This window comes from Bos taurus, chromosome 19 (genome assembly GCF_002263795.3).
Source record: "Bos taurus isolate L1 Dominette 01449 registration number 42190680 breed Hereford chromosome 19, ARS-UCD2.0, whole genome shotgun sequence".
Taxonomy (NCBI): domain Eukaryota; kingdom Metazoa; phylum Chordata; class Mammalia; order Artiodactyla; family Bovidae; genus Bos; species Bos taurus.
In genome coordinates, this window is record NC_037346.1 from 13,972,830 (window position 1) to 13,990,818 (window position 17,989).

At 49.5% G+C, this 17,989-nt stretch overlaps 1 protein-coding gene across 5 annotated transcripts in view; it reads right to left on the reverse strand.

Annotated features, from left to right (window-relative positions):
* Positions 1 to 1,136: 1,136 nt before the first annotated feature.
* HNF1B (HNF1 homeobox B) overlaps positions 1,137 to 17,989 on the reverse strand; it is a 61,648-nt gene continuing 44,795 nt past the window's right edge. For 3 of the 5 annotated variants that reach the window (XM_005219982.5, XM_005219981.5, XM_005219980.5), the window contains exons 7-9: positions 14,420 to 14,614; positions 11,045 to 11,163; positions 1,137 to 2,075 (exon numbers count right to left, since the gene is read on the reverse strand). In XM_005219982.5, coding sequence (XP_005220039.1) covers positions 2,055 to 2,075; positions 11,045 to 11,163; positions 14,420 to 14,614 — 335 coding nt within the window. In that variant the 3' untranslated portion in view covers positions 1,137 to 2,054. Of the gene's footprint in view, positions 2,076 to 11,044; positions 11,164 to 14,419; positions 14,615 to 17,989 lie in introns of those variants that run through there. The other 2 variants (NM_001192855.1, XM_059877790.1) reach the window with 2 other exon arrangements.

The following is a 17,989-nucleotide window of genomic DNA, read 5'->3' on the forward strand; positions in this document are numbered from 1 at the left end:
GAGATTTCCACCCCTCCCCAAGTCCTCCACACTCCCGGATGACTTCTTGAGTGATTAAGACCTCCTGGGTTTTCAGGATTATTACAATAACACAATGTAATAGATATAAAATCTACCAAATGCAGATACTTACTGCTCCAAAAACAATGTGAATTCAAACATAGGGCTCCAGTTGAGGCTGGAATTCAAGACCTATATTCCCTTCCTCTTCCTGAACTCACAGGAGCCAACGAATAAGCCATCTCCACCAGAGTCAGCAAATCCTGGCCTCTCTTGACACAAGGTGCTCGGCTTTGGCCCCGGCCCTTTCCAACCCATCCGTGAATTTTCTCTCGACCACTTTAGCCCAAATAACATTGTCTGGAGGGGAGCAAGGAGCCAAAAGAGGTCAGCATTTCTAACAGTCTCCATCCCTACCCTGGGCTCTCAGTACCTTTGCCAGGCTCACTAAGAACTGCATCTTCTACTACTTTGAGATTTTGAAAAATCTGTTGCTTGGGACCTCTTCATCATGACGCCCTCCCTTGCAGCCAGCTTGGGAACTGCTCTGTCTAGAAGCCAGAAACCACAGGCTGGTAAGTCTGTGCTGGAGACGGCAAGGAGGAAAGGTCCAGCCTCTCTCTTCCTAGAGTCAACGCTGGATTATTTGTGGCAAAGCGCCTGCTAGAGAGTGTTTAGTCCTCTGGCTTTTCACCTTTTGGACTATTTGTCTTCAATACTATCCTTACCGGAGGCAAGAACCCGGGCAGGAGGTGATACCCACAGGAGCCATTCTCCTGACTACAGCCCCATGGGAGGGAAGAAAGGTTGGAGTTCACGCTTACAATGAAGCTGACAATGTTACCCACGGTGATTCCACGTTTCCTACTTTTTCCTCTGTTCCTGTGACCAACAGTCACCAAGAGTTGGCTCCAAGTCTACTCCGATGAGTCACAGAAAGACAAAGTATTGGAGTCTGACTGGGGGAAAAAACATTTCTTACCTTAGCAATAAGGCTGGCCGAAGACAATGGGACATGTAGCAGCGAGCCCCGTGGAGTAAGTGGAAAATTCCAAGAAGACCAGGGGCCAGGGGTTCTTGGAGAAACCAAGGCAGGGAAAGCATCAGAGGTAGAAATATGAGACTCTGGGCCATGATAAAATAAATTGTTTTAATGGGAGGTTTTCTGAAAGGGCAACTTTTTCTTGTGCTATCAAACAGCCAGCGTCCCTGCCTTGGGGTTTCCTGGGGCTGTCCTGGCTGGCCCCCCAACCCTTCCGGAAGCTAAGACACTACTCTGACTCTCTGTTCAGCCCTTCTAGGGACCCAGAGGTGTGTCTTAACATCAGGAGATCAGAGTGAGCTGGCAGTCAGTCCAAAATACACAGTCTCTGTGTGTGTCCAGGGCCGAGGAAGCGGGTCAAGGGCTTCACTGCTGCCTTGGGTATTTCTCCGTGGGGGAAGAGAGAGGGGGCGAATCACTTTGAAAATTCAACTCTGACCTTTACAGAGAAAATCGATAGACACTTTAGTATTATATACAGGGCAGAGGGGAGAGGAAGTAGAGGGGGGAAATTGCACTTAATTACAGTAGTTTATAGTTTACACCCATTGGACAAATTTACTTCTTTAAAAGAAATCTCCAGATCAGCCGGGATGGGGGGCGGGACAGGGGGAGGTGGCTGATATTTACATTGTGTTTGGCTCAGTTCAATAGCACGTGTCCTCCTCTTCTCATTTCAGTAACAGATTCAAGTTTTCACTTCAGTTTGTTCGATGAAAGAGAGCGATGTAGACACTACGGCTTTCTCTCTTCCTCTTCCGCCGCTTCTTTGTCCCCTGCCTCTAGGACAGACCAGACTTCTTGGGAGAAGCATCGTGACAATACTGCATAGAAGGGGCTGCGCCTGTCAGAGCCAGTGTCCGAGGCGCCGGCAGGACAGCAGGTGAGCAGGGACCTCTCGCAGGTGCTGCATGTCGGGTCACTGCGCTTCTCCATGACAGCTGCCCAGAGGGTGATGATGTGGAAAATAAGGGTCCTTGTTGCTGTGCACAAAGTAAGTGATGTGTGGGCATCACCAGGCTTGGAGAGGACACTGCAGAGAGAGAGGAGAGACAGCTCAGCTGTGCACCTCTGGTGGGGACCTGGGCCCTTAGCGTCTGGCTTCTCTGGGGGAGCTGAGACCCAACTCCACCAGCAAAGAGCTGGAGGCTGGAGGTGTAGGGACCCCGTGCCCTCAGAGTCCTGCAGGGCTGGTCCTGAAACACGCTCCCTTTAGGAAAATCTAGGAGCCGGCCATTCCTAGAAGAGAGAAGTGAATTGCCAATTGCCTTGAAATAGTCATAACTTGCCGACCTTTATGCTGAAATGGGACTCCTCTTCCTGTGAGAGTGCGTTTTATAAATTGCTCAGTTTGGTGGCAATGACAGCTGGATGGGGAGCTTTTGCTTTTGAAGGAAGTAAGGGTCTCATCCTAAGAAAATCTAAGAGCAGGGGTCCCCCAGATCCCTTCCCAAACGGAGTAGCAGAGATCCTGTTAAAAGGTAGATTCTGACTCAGTGGGCCGGGGGTGGGCCTAAGAACCTGCATTTCTAATCAGCTCCCAGGTTGGGCTGATGCTGCTGATCTGTGCCGAGCCCCAAGGCCACAGAGCACAAGAGAAAATCACCACATACTAACGCTCCATCAGGAAGAAGTGTGGGAAATTGCAAAGTGCTTTCTATAATGCTTGCTACTATCAAGACAAGAAATCAGAAAACTGGGATCCAAGGGCTAAAGGCCTTTGAGACCAGGCTTCTGGGTGGGTTGGGGCAGGAGACCCAGCATGGAGGAGTCCCTGAGAAGAGCCAGACCCCCACGTGGGGCAGCCTCCGCTCCCAGAGCCGTGGGCCTCACTCATCTCAACTGTCATGCAAGATCACAGCTCGCGTTTTCCTTCCGGGGAGTCCCTTTTCCCCGGCTTTGCTTCTCTTCCTTCCCTTTCCCCTTTGTTGTCATCTCAGAGGAAGGTTCTGCCCTTTGACTTAACGGTTCGTTTTCTCAAGACTCCCCCTCAAACATTCCCCCTTCCACACAAAGACACAGAAACAGCCACAGCCACACACAACGTGTTCACATATCTATCACACTGTTAAAGGCCTCTTATCCCACTATTATTCCATTAACCAGTTCTCCCAGCCATAGCCTTGTATGGGGCTGCTATTATGTCCATTTTACAGATTGCGAAAGCAAGGTCAAAGAGAGTCCAGGAATTGCCCAAGGTTTCAGAATTAGGAGAGTGTAGGGCCAGAGATTCAAACCAGTTCTGGGAGACCTCCCAGACAGTGTTCTTTACATTACATTGAGGTTAAGAGCCTTCTATTAGCTTTGTTGTTTTTTTTTTTTTTTATATTTATTTATTTGGCTGCGCCAGGTCTCAGCTACAGCATGTGAACTCTTAGTTGCAGCATGTGGGATCTAGTTCTCTGACCAGGGATAAACCCGGGCCCCTGGCCTTGGGGGTGTGGAGTCTTAGCCACTGGACCACTAGGGAAGTCCCTACGAGCTTTGCTCTTGTTCAAACTCCTTTCTCTGGGCCTTGGTTTCCCCACCTTTATGATGAAGGTTGGGGGATTAGATGGGCTGCTAGGCGTGCCGTCCTCCCCGTGGTGCTGGTACAACTGTCCTTGTCAAGCTGCCCGGGGTGCCCTGGTCTGGGCTGCTCCCCGTGCCCCCGCCCCCGCCACCCCCCAGAGCTCCTCAGAGCGGGGCTGAGTGGTGCGTCCATGTGTGGAGACAGGTTTCTGGCCCTTCTGCATTCTTGAGCCCCTGGGCAGGGTCCTCTGATATCTTTTGCCTCCTCTTCCTCCCTCCACCCACCCCTGCTCTCTCCAGTCTCTTTACTCCTCACTATCAAGCTTTTTCCAATTTTCAGATTTCAGGTGGAGGAGAGAGAAAACGGCTTGTGACCTTGCAGGTTTCAATGGAAGAGCAAACACCAAGAACAGATAAGCAGACGCCAGCGAGATTCTATGACCTGTCATTAGGGATGGGCTTCCCAGCTATCAAATGTTTGCTCACATAATAAAATGGTGGCAGAGCCCTAAATGTTGTCAAAGGATCTAGAGTTATTTGCCCCCTTCAGAGTCTAAACACAAACATCTGATAAGGGGCGCGCTGGGTTCCCTCAGAACTGAGGCCCGGCTCAGCCAGCCCCGCGGGGACCCTGCCTGGGGGTCCCTGAGTGACTACAGAGCCCTCCGTCTGGAGGGTAGGGCAGCTGGAGGATTCTTAAGGACATCCTCACCCTAAGAAGGTCTGATCCATAATGGGAAGAGCTGACATTTACTGAGGTCCTACTGTGTGCCAGGCTGCATTGCTAAGGAAAGCCTTGATACGCATCCTTCCATAGAATTCTCACATCACGCCTTTGAATCGTCATTCATTCATTTAACATGGTTTTGTGGGCCTTCCCTATGCTCAGCACATTCGCAGGCACTGGGCATGCAGCTGTGAATGGGACTCTGTCCCCACCTGCACTGAGCTGACATTTTAGTGAGAGTTTTGAACAATGAACGAGTTAAGAAATGCATCACATAAAAATTCAGAAGGAGATGAATACTCTCGAAAGATAAGCATGATAAAAGTCACAATGGCTAGAGGGAAGGGGGAAGAAATTATGCAGGGGGGTCGGGAGGTGATCCCCCCATTCTCTGAGGTTTGAGCTAGATGCAACGAGCATATGCAAAGATGCACTCTAAAGTATACTCCAGCAGAAGGTGTCGCAGGAGGAGAAGTCCTGCGGTGGGAGCCCTCCAGCTCTGGTGTGGCTGAAGCCGAGGGACAGAGGAAGGAGAGGCTTCAGTCTGACCACATAGGGTCTTGGAAGTCTCTGCTTCAATCTGGTTACAGCCAGAAGCTAGTGGAGACTTTTGACAGGGGCGGGGGGAGTGACATGATGGATTTTCCTTTCTCAGAGACCACTCTGGCTGCTGAGTGGTGAACAGAGCACACCCATCCCTGTGGGGCAAGAATGGGAAGTTAGGGGCTGCTACAGGAGCACAAGACTAATGGGGTGGGTAAGAAGCAGTCAGGTAGAGGATACATTTTAAAGGACCGTTAGCAGACCTCGTTGATGGACGGGATGTGGAATGCGGGGTGTGAAATGATCACAGGTAATCTCAGGGGTCTCACCTGAACAACTGATGGCGTTTTTGGAAATGGACAAGCCCAAGCAGAAAGCCATTTCGGTCAGGAGACACTGGGGCAAAATGAAGAGCTGCTGTGTTAGGCAGATTTGATCTGAGATGCTGGTGAGGTATATTAGGCGTGCACCGGTACTTGCCAAAGAGGCACTGGGTCTGTGAATGTGCCCTGAAGGGAGAGGTCAGTACTGGAGATGGAATGATAAGACCCATGGTCGTGTACACCTGACCCAAATTCACGCGGCTGGAGATCACCCAGGAATAAACATGGAGGAGAAAAGGCCAAAGAATGAGTCCCAGAGCCCCTCAACTAGTAAATGTTGCAAAGATGAGCTGGCAGCCAAGGAAATGAGGAGTGGCCAGTGCCATAGGAGGAGAACCAGGAACAGGTAGTGTCCTAAGACTCAAGAGAGAAAAAGAGGGAGTGATCGGCTACGTCAGAGATAGAGATTGAGAAGTAACTGCTGGATCTGGCAATGCGGAGATATTAGTGAACTGGGCAAGAGGGGTTTCAGGAATGTGGGGACAAAAGCCAGTCTGCAATGCTCTCAAGAGAGAACTATGGGGGCGTACAGGTCTCCGTACACCCCCCACCCCAGGTATATACAATAGAATACTGCTGCTGCTGCTGCTGCTAAGTCGCTTCAGTCTATGCAGCCATAAAAAAGAATGAAATTTCACATTTGCAACAGCATAGATGGATTAGGAGGGCATCATGCTTTAGTGAAATAAGTCAGACAGTGAAAGACAAATACTATATGGTGTCACTACATGTGGAATTTAAAAAATACAACAAATTAGTGACGATAATAGAAAAGAGACAGACTCACAGATATGGAGAACAGACCAGTGGTTACCACTGGGGAGAGGGAAGAGGGGTGGGACAAGAGAGGAAATTGAGAGGTACAAACTACTATGAATAAAATAAATAACCCGCGAGGATCTAATGTGCAGCATGGATACTGGAATATAGCCAATATCGTATAACCATAAATGAAGACTAATCTTTAAAAATTGTGAAGTGCTATGCTGAAACTCAGAGAATAAAGCAACTATACCTCAGTAAAAATAAGAAAATAAAAAGAATTGGGGATGAGGAGGTGGAGACAGTGAATACAGATGATTGTTAATAATCTATTAAGGTAGATTCATGATAGCTCTATTCATTACAAGTAATGATTATACTTACAGTGTTTTAGATGAGGGAACTGAGGCTTAGAGAGATTTTAAATGACTTGCCCAGGATGTCTCAACAGAAAACCCACTATGTAAGATTACTGCCTTTTATCTTCTGAGTGGGACACCAGGGGGAAATAAATGCCCCTTACCATTTAAAATCCTCCTTCCGAAGCTCGAGAGACACCCAAGGTTACCCTCAGGGAAAGCCAAGGTTGACCCAGCTGCCACAGACTGGGTGTTCCCAGCCAAGCACTGAGCTGAGTGTTTTACAAGTTTTATTGCATTTTGCCCTTTCAATGATCCCACAAAGGAGAAATCATTATCTTCATGTTACAGGTAAGGAAACTGAAGTTCAGAGAGGCTGGACCTTTGCCTTTGGTCACATAGGTAGAAAGTGGCAGAAGCTGGGGACGGGGTCTGTCTAACCCCTACACTGGCTCTTTACCATCAAGCCCACACTGCCTCACCACTGGGGGGTGGGGGGAAGGTCGGGAGCGCGTGGGAAAGGGGTAGGAGGGGGTGGTGGGGTGGGTGCAGCTTCAGGGGATTTATGATGAGGCTGCCCACCTCCTTCTCATCAGCACCCCTGATGGGTGACTGCTCTGGGCAGAGGGTGGGGTCGGGGGAGGGGGGTGGTGGTCCTCTCCTGACCTCTCTCTATATAAACTAGGAAGTGGAGCAGTGGGTAGAGTTGTGGAAACAGGAGTCTGCTCACAGCCTGCCCACACTTGTTTTAGCCAAGGCTGGTGCTTGCTGTGGTCTGGTTTCCAGGCTAGAGGGCTGTTGTTTTTGCAGGAAGCTCAGGCAGAGACCCACTTAGATGGTAACTCGCCAGGACTCTTTGGGGGGTGGGGGAGCTGGTGACAGGAGACAGGCTCTGGAAAGGACAGAGGGCAGTAGCTGCCAAGGATTCCCAGCAAGAAAGTTCCAGCCTGAGGTTTCTGAAACATGATCCACAAGGTCTTGCGGCATGCCTGTCCTGACGGTGGAAAACACTGGGAGACAAGGTCAAATCCTGGCTTTAGCCTCAGGCCGGCATAACCTTGAGTCATTTTTATAAGCACTTTAAAAATGGATCTTAGAAGGTGAGTGTTGTCGAGTGGATTTGGAGTGAGAAGAACCAAAGTCTGGAACTCTAGCTCCAGATTTACCATCCTGTATGCTTAGCCAGATTCCACCCCATCTTTGAATCTCCATTTTTGGCTCTGTAAATTAGGCATAAAAATTTCTACCTTGCAGGAGGGTTAGCCAGGAAAGGTAAGATGGAAAATCACCTGGAGTCCTACATGGCAAATGGGAGGTACTCAAAAAAAAATGTTAGATTTGAATGTATTCATTCATTCACTCATTCATTCACTCACTCATTCATATTTACTGAATATCTACTAAAGGCCAGGCATTTGGCCACACACAAAGGGCTTGGGTGCTTTGAAAGGCCTGAACTACTGGCTTTTTTTCCTGGGAGGTGGGTGAAAGGGCATCCTTGTGTAGCAGGAGAGTGGGAAGCAGGGATCTGGAGCCCCGGCCCAGAAGGCAGGATGTGCCAGAGAAATGGTCCCAACCCTGAGACATGTTATTGTCAGAACCTCCTTTGACCACGTGCAGACCAAGCAGTGAGTTCAATCCTGAAGGACCTAATGGAAGGTGTCTTCTAGGGGATCACAGACAGAAAGGGGTAGGAACAGGAAGGAAGCTGTCACTTCGAGCATATGACTCAGTACCAGGCATGATCTTCAGGCACTTTGTATATTCTGTATGAGGGAGGTGGGAGCTTCCCCTTTGGAGATGAAGAACCCAAGACTCACAGCCCTGAATTAATTGCCCAAGGTCATGGAGCAGGTGTGAAGGAGCCAGGATTGGCTCAGACCCTTTTCTTAGCATTCTACGATGCCTCTAAAGCAGCCCTGCCCGGGACGGGTCCTGGTTCAATGCCCACATTGGCACAGGAGAGATTCTGAGAAGCCCTGTCCTGTGGGGTTTCTGCTAAACCCAGCTGTTCCCCCAACATATTTGGCCAAGGAATCTTCCTCTCCTTATGTCATGGGCTTCCGACTCCTAGCAATAGTCTTGAAATGCTTTTTGGAAAAGAACACTTTCAAACAACAAAAAAGCAGAATTGCCACCAATTCCCTTCTGAAACTCACCTCTGACCCTTTGCCTTCAGAACAGAGTGTGTACAACTTTTCCTCCCCTTGGGTTCCTCCTGCTGCCAAGAGGCAGCATCTTCACTCTCCTCTTATTTCATTCCATCTTTCATACCCTCTCTTCTCCTGTTGTTTGCAAGAAGAAGGTTTCCTGACTGGAATATAGTTATGTAGGTTTAATTTTTACTCTTGTTCCTGACTGTTACAGACCACAAGAGAAGTGATTACCATAGGCGTTTTAAAGACGGGTATTGCCAGGACTTCCCCGGTGGTCCAGTGGTTAAGAATCTGCCTGCCAATGAATCTGGTCTGGGAAATAAGGCCCCACAAGCCTTGGCTCAATTAAGTCCCTGCACCTCAACTACGGAGCCCATGAGCCCTAGAGCCTGTGCTCTGCAACAAGAGAAGCCACCTCAATGAGAAGCCTCTGTACTGCAAGGAAGAGCAGTCCCTGCTCGCTGCAACTAGAGAAAGCCCGTGCACAGCAGAAGACCAAAAGCAGTGAAAAATAAATAAAAAGATCGGTATTGGAAGATGAGTAGTGTTCAAGTGGGAAAAGTCCAGGATTTAGAAGCTAAGATAAAAAGTCTGGAAGTTCAGTCCTAGCATATCATCTCTTGTGACTTTGGGCAGGTTACCCTGCATCTCTGAGCCTTGGTTTATTTCTTTGTACTTCTTAGGAGGTTTTGGCAAAAAGAAAACAACTAGATAACGTTCATGAGAAGCATAAATTGTACAGTGTTATATGAAGAGTGCTAGCCTTACTAAATGTCATCGTCATCATCCTATAAAACTGTGAGTCTATCGTCAGACTCCTGAAATGTCTGGGGGTTTCGAGATGACTTCACAGTAGTTCTAGAGGCTCGTTCATGTGGTGTCAAGGTCGGCTGGCCACTCAGTCCCATTTGGGGGCCGGTACAGCATCTCAGAGAGCATCTCGAAGCGTTTTGATTAAGAGGCCATTTCCTGAATTCAGAGGACTTGTTTCAACAAGCAAGCATCAAAGTCAACTTGGGAAAGACAGGAATCATTAATCACAGCCCCGTTCAGGGCTGCCCAAGCGGCAGATGGATTGATAAACCTTTCAAAGGGGAAGGTATTCCCAAGCAGGGCTGCTGCGCCTGGCTGCCCCCCTGATTGAGATTGGTGAGCACAGATAAATGTTTTCCCTGCTCACTACAAAGAGTGGGAAATCGCACGGGAGTCGAAGGGCAGGGCAACGGGGACTGTCCTTTCATCTTCCAATGGGTGAGAGAAGGATAGCAAAGTGGGTCCCACACACCTCTCCCTCCCTACCCCACCTCATTCCACAGCCCGAAGGACTAGGTCATGTATGTTTCAGAGCCCAAGATGTGCCAGGCACTTAATCTACATGGCATAATCAAATCCACCCAAAAAGTAGATGCCACGACTTGTTTTAGAGATGAGGAAGGTGAAGGCTCAGGGAGGTCAAGGTCACCGAGCAAGTGGCAAAGCCAGGAACTGAATCCACCTGTTTCATGATACTGCAGGACCAGGAGGAGATGGGGGCAAAGGAAGAACAGAGAAGGCTGAGCCCATGAAATAACTTCCTCAGGAGCACATGGCATTGGATGAAGTGTGATTTGATGGGGGAAAAAAAAAAGATCATCCACAGGACCAAACGCTGCCGAGAGCCTCTGACATGAAGTTCAAGGTTGTCACCTACTTATCTAACAATCAATAAAGGCCAAACAGTTCCCACACTGCACAGACCCCAGCTACTAAAAGGTCCTATTGTGTTACTCTGGAATTGCAACCTGCGTTCAGACGTCTTGTCCTGTTTCCTAACTCTCAGTGTCTTGTTCGAGTCCAGCTGCCCAAGCTGTAGCCTCACCATGGGTCGTCTTTACCCTAATCCTCTCTATGTATGTGGAGGTGGGAGTTAGTCATCAACTGAAATGGTGACTAAGCCTCTGGATTCCCCACTTTCAATGCACCAGGAAGCTGATTCTGAGCTTCTCTATAAAACACCAAGTGAATACAGGCCCCTGGTAAGGCCAGGCTGTCTACTGGGGAGTCCCCGTGGGTTGGCAGAATTGGGTCATTTTCTGGAGCTTACAACACTGGGGGTTCAGGATGAGTTCTGAACTGGGTGAATCAGCCTTGGGACCTCTGACTCACTGTTCCTTTTCTCTATTTGTTAACTGATGGGAAATCCTCAGGGATCCCTCTTGCAAAGCGTGAGACTCTAGAGGGTCTGACTTTCTGAGCCCTCCTTGGGCATACCCTGTCCGTGGATCATGACCAACCCACTGGGGATACTCAACCCCAGTGCCCGCAGGCTCTGTATAATCCAGTCTCCAGCAGCTGAGCACACTTCACTACTCTAGTGCTCTTCTTAGGGATGCTAGGGGAGCAATAAGCCCCTTCAGCCTGTGGCCCATCTTCTTTGCCTTGTGACCTCAGGGATTCTTTTAGAAAGTACCCAGGGAGCCTCAGAAGGACCACACTGAGGCCGAGTGCATACTTGTCACGCTCTCTGCACATCAGCAGTCACAGTCATCCCTCCCCTCCCCCTACCTTCTTGCCAGCATTACCTGTTTACTGGAAGACATGTTGGTGAGCGTACTGATGCTGCTGGTATCTGTGACCACCATCGCAGATGGAAACCGGGAGGTGTGGGAATACTGGGGAGGTTCCTGCTTGTGTGTGTACACTGCAGAGACAGAGTGAAGACAAGGTCAAGGTGCAGATCCCGCAAGAATGTAAGCACAGCTACAGACCACCCCTCATCCCACACCACTGTTCCTTTTTCCCCAGGCAGATAAAAGGGGGTGGGGGTGGGTGGTAGTTATGTTTGGGCAAGGCAGTGTGATGTGATCAAAAAGAATGGCTATGTGTTTAAATCCTGGCTCCTTAATCAATGCAGTTAGCCTCAGTTTCCTCCTCTGTAAAATGGGAATGATATCTGTTGTAGGATTAAAAGAGACTGTGTTTAAAGCAGTTTACCAAATAGATAAATAGGTTTCCACAGTGCCTGGTGGATAGAGGTGGCTGGCACTTCTGTGGCGGGAGCACTTTCTTTCCCTGACTTCCAAAGTATTAGATGCCTGGATATCAGCAAGTAATCCTGGGACTTCCCTGGTAGTCCAGTGGCTAAGACTCCATGCTCCCAATGCAGGGGGCCGGGGTTAGATCCCTGGTCAGGAAACTAGGTCCCACATGCTGCAACTAAGATTGGCACAGCTAAGTAAATAAAGAAATATTCAAAGACAAACAAACAAACATCCCAAACACAACTGATCCTGGGGTATATGTGGTGCATCTGAGAATTTAAGTCCAAAAAAGTTCATAGTAGCTGGCAAAATGAAGGAGCTGGCCTGTTTGCTTAGTTTTTCTGTAGTGACTCAAGTCCTAGGTCTCATGCTAGCAATTGTAGATTGATTAATAATTGTTAAATAGACATGGGTGTCCTTACTTGTATAATTTTGGGCTGTCCCAGTTTGCACTAAAATGCCTTATGACATCACACAAATGAAGTATGATGGACAAACATGTTAGTCGCTCAGTCGTGTCTGACTCTTTACGACCCTACAGACTGAGCCCTCCAGGCTCCTCTGTCCATTGGATTCTCCGTACTGGGGTGGGTTGTCATTCCCTTCTCCAGGGGATCTTCCTGACCCAGGGATTGAACACACATCTCCTACATTGCAGGCAGATTCTTTACCGTCTGAGCCACCAGGGAAGCTCCCTGAGCCTAGATTTCAATAAAAGCTCCAGAAGCATGTGGTTTTCGCTTTTTGTTTTTCCAGTATGTGTCCACCAAGTCTGGAAACTTTGACTCATGCCAGTTCATCCATAAGATTCATGTAAATTCCAGGTCACATGACCAACCCAGAAAGCATGTGGATGTTTGGCCTTGAGGGAGGGACCAGCTTGTTCTACCAAGGAGTCCTCCAGTAGGGAATGGGGGTAAAGGTCACAGCCTGCTGTCTCAGCCTGTCCTTCCCTTGGTGGGAGGCTGGTTATTTCCTGGTCTGGGGCCCCATGAGCTCTCTCTTCAGAGCCAGCCAGGGCAGCGGGGCCTCGGCAGAGCACAGGTCGCTGGTGACCCCTCTCTGTCCCACCCAAGCCTCGCCACTGAGGAATCCTGCCCAGGTGAGGCGGGGGAGCACTGTCAGGGCCGGGGAGGAAGGACAGTGTGACACACGTGGTTCCAGGCTCTGCTGCAGGCTGTAGCAGGTTTTTTAAAAGCCACGAAAATGTGATTGGAATGTGAGATGGTACGCAGGAACCAGCTCTGCAGGCCTGGGGCGGGATGGAGCCCCGAGCGTAGAAGGAGGCTGAACTTAGCCATTGCCCCTCAGACTCGCAGCCAGAAGAGCAACTGAAATCCTGTTTCCCAGCCCTGCCTCCTCCTATTAGACACCCTTAATAAATAATTATTTGCATTTTTATAACTCTTTTTAAATATTTATTTTTCAAATTTTTTGGCCAAGTGGCATGTGGTATCTTAGTTCCCCAACCAGGGGTCAAACCCACACCCCTTGCACTGGAAGCATGAAGTCTTAACCACTGGACCACCAGGGAAGTCCGCATTTTAATAACTCTTAATGCTTACCAAACACAGTTCATACCTACTTTTGTTTCACTTTCATAGTGACTCCACATGCACACTATTTCCATTTTAAGATGAAAAAACTGAAGTTGAGAGTAGCTGAGGAAATCACCACCGGCTACATAGCTACGAAGGCTCAGAGCCAGGATTAAATCTAGGTCTGTCTGATGCAAGACCATTGCTCCATTCCAGAGGCAGCCCAGGTGTGTGCACGGGCTTGTGCTGGAAGATAGAAAACCATCCTTCCCATTTTTTCTCCCCAGACTCGGAGGCAAGGGCCGCCTGACATAGCCAGAGGGCTGGGGCTCTGGGGCTCAGGAGGGGGAGAAATGGGGGCTAGGGGTGGGTGGGAAGTAAATGGTTGAAAGGGGGACTTCCCGGGGGGGGTCCAGTGGTTAAGATCCTATGTTTCCAAGGTAGGGGGCACAGGTTCAATCCCTGGTTGGGGAACTAAGATCTCACAGGCTGCTCAGCATGGCAAAAAAAACCAAAAAACACCCCCAAAGCTAAATGGTTGAAAGGTAGTCCTAGGGTAGGTGAGAACATCGGAGGTGGGAAGCAGCCTCTGCATGGGGCAGAAACTAACGTTCTGTGTGCAGGTGGCTTTTTCCACCCATGTTCATGGTTCTTGATTAGAGATGTTTGGGGGGTGGAAATCGGAGAGTGTGGGGACTCCGGAAGATTTTTCAAATTCAGAGAAGACACTTAGGAGGCAAGTTATATGCCACGTCTGATCATCTGATAACAGCTGCCTGGAATTTTGGGCTGAAAAGGCTAAGTTGAGGCTCGTCGGGAAAAGGGGTGTGCCTGCCTGAGGATCTCTTCCATGGGAACTAGGGCGGGAAAGGGGGCATGGGTTCGTCCCACATTTATATTACCTCCCCAGATCTCTATCTCTAGCTTCTCTTCCCGTATCGGCCTTCACTGGCCTCTGCAAAATCTCCCCTGGGAATTCCAGGGGTAGAGAAGAGGACTGGAAAAGGCACAGCATCGCATAAGAGTTGTGCTTAAGAAATTGTCTTGGGACTTCCCAGGTGACCCAGTGGCTAAGACTCCGTGCTCCCAATGCAGGGGTCCCAGGTTCAATCCCTGGGCCGGGAACTAGATCCCATACGCTGTAACTAAGGATCCCACATACTGTAACGAAGATTGAAGGGCCCATGTGCCTCAACGAAGACTCAGTGCAGCCAAACACATTTTTTAAAAAATGAAAGAAAGAAATTGTCTTGGTTGATCACAGGTAGGGAAAAGTGACCAAACCAGGAAGCTTCCAAGAAACTTCCGACCCAGAGAGTGAAGACACTGGCCATTGAGGCCCCTTGGGGCTCCCTCCCCGACATGCCCGGGTCCTTACTGTGTGAGTTCTGTAGCTGCGTCACTGCAGCCATGAAGGGCTGCTGGGCCATGTGGCTGCCTGGGCTCTGCTGCATGAGGGGCTGCTGGTGAGGGCTGTGCAGCTGCTGGGAGAACTGGACGGGCTGCAGGGCTGCCAGGCTGCCAGCCACGCTGTTGATGACAGGGACGCTCTGAGCTTGGGAGGAGTTGAGGCCTGTGGGAATGAGAGGAAGGATCAGAGACAGCTTCAGGGGTGAGCAAAGGCGAACAGACTTTAACGGTCATCAACAGAGCCCCTGTTGTTTGCCAGCACTGGGTTGAGGCTGTTACATAAGAGGTTGCCCAGGAAGCAATTTTATGGACCCATTTTATAGACTGAAAAATCGAGGCTTAGAGAGATAAGGTGACTCGTCCACATTCCATAGACAGCTGTAGATGGAAATGGGGTTTCAACAGGTCTGACTGAGGTCTGAGGGTTTCCCAAAATTGTCCTGTTTCCCAAAGCCCCCTTGGGGTTGCAGTGCTCTATGTCTGCCCACTCATTGGAAAAGATCTTCATGATGCGAAAGATTGAAAGTAGAAGAGGATGACAGAAGATGAGATGGTTGGATGGCATCACTGACTCAATGGACATAACTCGGGCAAACTCTGGGAGACGGTGAAGGACAGGTAAGCCTGGCGTGCTGCAGTCCATGGGGTTGCAAAGAGTCAGACACGACTGAGCGATTGAACAACAACAACAATATATCTGCCCACTCCACCCATGCCTGGCTCTGAGGGAGGCTTGCTCAGTAAGGTACAGATTACTGCCCAGATATGTCTGTCCAGCAGGGGGCAGGAGTGTGCAGGGGCCCACATTTTGATAAAAAAACAAAACCTCCTCCACAGTCCTAGAGGTGTGCAGCTTGAAGACCCTCCTTGGCCCGCTGTGCAATGATCGGAGAGAGGTCAGATGCTCATTCTCTTAACTAGAGCAGAGAGGCAATAAAATACTGCGACTCAGCCAGTCTGTGAAGTGAGTGTGTCTTATCTGGCAGCACAGGGCTGGTGGCAATGGAAGGACCATGGACTGGAAGGAGGAAGTAATGAGTTGAAGGCTGGTGGTTAGAGTAGGTGCTGCCATCTTTCTGTTCTGGAGGACGGGGCCTCCGTGGTTCTGTACTGTGTCTATAACCTGAGGTCTCTTTAGAACTGGGGCCAGTGCTGCCAAGATCAGGTCCCTGGTACCCATCCTCCATTGGCTCCCTGGGCGGGATTCTGGGGCAGGTAGCTGAAGCAGGGTAGGGCTGGGGATGGGAGGATGAGGGGAAAGATACTCCCAACTTCTTTCTTGGAGTTGCCAAGGTTCCTTTGATTTGACCTCATTTTTGGGGGGGCTTCCCTGGTGGTTGCGATGGTAAAGCGCCTGTCTGCAATGTGGGAGACCTGGGTTCGATCCCTGGGTTGGGAAGATCCTCTGGAGAAGGAAATGGCAGCCCACTCCAGTAGTCTTGCCTGGAGAATCTTGCCTGGTAGGCTACAGTCCCTGGGGTCACAAAGAGTCGGACACGACTGAGTGACTCCACTTTCTTTCACTTTTTTCTGGGAAATGGTGGGGGGAGGGCTAGAACAAGCTGAAGACGGAAGCCCAGAAAAAAGATCTCTTTTTTAGGCAGATGCGGGAAAAGACACCTGGAGAGCCTTTCCTGAGATGGAGAGGGTTCCATAAGCAGGTTCACGGGAGGGGGAAGTGCTCCATGGAGATAGCGCAGAGGCCTCAACAATTGCCTACTCAGAGCTTTAGCTGATACCGTTATCAGAAACCTAAAAGGTGAGCAGAGAAGGGAACGGGAATAAGCCCCCTCCTGGCTCACCTGGGTGGGGCTGGGAAGGAGGGGTCCTCTGATCACTCAGAACAGCACTATCTCTAACTCCCCAGGGGCTCGGCTTCTCCTCCAGGCTCTGTCTCGCTTGACACCCTGATCTGTTTCCTAACTTTCCCATAAGGTCTCAGACTCCAAGGGAGCCCCATGGATTTGCTGTCTTCTCCCCAAGCCCATCGCCACTGCTCTTTTCAGGAAGTCTCTGCCTAGAAAAGCAAATGATGCCGTCTGGAGTGGATGACATTGGAGGACCTGGTTCTGCAACCAGCCTATTGTTTTCGAGTCGTCCTGAGGAGCCCTTTAAGAAATACACATTCCTCGGCCCCACCCAAGACATAATGAGTCAGACCCTTTGGAGGTGAGGCCCAGGAATTTTATTTTCAACACAGGATGTGCCCCTAATGTGCCTCAGTTCCAGGATGGAAAGCCAGTGATGTCATCCGAGCTCTCACGGAGTGTGACTCTTGGCTTTCCCATCTGTTTTCTGGGCACTGGTTTCTGCTTAAGAAGCATGTTATCCAGTCCAATAGGTGAGTAGGGAATGATGAATTGGCACTGCTGGGGGGTCTGTTATCACGTTCTCCTTGGGCCTCTGCAGTCACCAAGCAGGGCCCACATACTCAATAGGATGTGCGTGCTAAGTCGCTTCAGTTGTGTCTGATTCTTTGCAACCCTATGGACTGCAGCCCACCACCAGGCTCCTCTGTCCAGGGGATTCTCCAGGCAAGAATACTGGAGTGTGTTGCCATGCCCTCCTCCAGGGGATCTTCCCAACCCAGGGATCGAACCCTTGTCTCATGTCTCTTGCATTGGCAGGCAGGCTCTTTACCACTAGCGCCACCTGGGAAGCCCTATTCAACAGGACAGGAGTTGGCTATTTATTGCCCAACAACTTGTCTCTTGATTTACTGGCCTGTGGTGTAGAGAACAGAACAAGCTTGGACTCCATAACCGATTCTTCATTCTGACACTCCCTGGGGTAGGACTGCTGTGTCTCAACCATGTTTGCTGGTGACCCTCACCATACTTCATGCTTTCCCCACCGCAAGTACACACATACACACACATGCACACACCCATCTAAGGTCAGTGCACTCTGATATTGGCTGTCTGCAATTGGAGAATAAGATTATTATAAGAAGACAGAGAATTATAGGTGAGAAAAATTAGGAGCAAAATGAAAAAAACTGTGTAACAGCTCCAGGGAAAATTTTAATTCAGATAGTGCCTAAGAAAATATAGAACTGTGTGTGTCAGCCAAAGCTGGAGCGAAGAAAGAAGGTAAATGGGACAGTTTGGTATAGTTTTGGTTGTAGGAATGGAGATGAGGTATCTTATCCATGGGCCTTTTAATCAAATCTCCTAGAAGTCAAGCAAGCTGGTTTCAGCCATAATGGCCCCATGAAAAGGCAGCAAATTTAAAATACCTTTTTTAATTTTGTGAGTCCTCTAAAGGTTCCTTTTATAAAACTAAGTGGGGAAGGTGTCAGTTTCCCAGCAGCTGAGGACAGAGAGGGGGCCAAATGTACTCATTCAATAAACTCAGGTGACTCCTATGGGCTTGGCTCTGTTTTGCCCTCAAGGAGCACAAAAGTCCATCCCTTCAGAAGTGATCTGAGGCTAGATAAGGTTTAGGAAGAATGGACAGAGGAGCGAAAAAGGCAGGAACAAATAAAAAAGTGGTTCATGTGGGCACTGGACACAGGGAGGCCACAAAGACAGCGGGT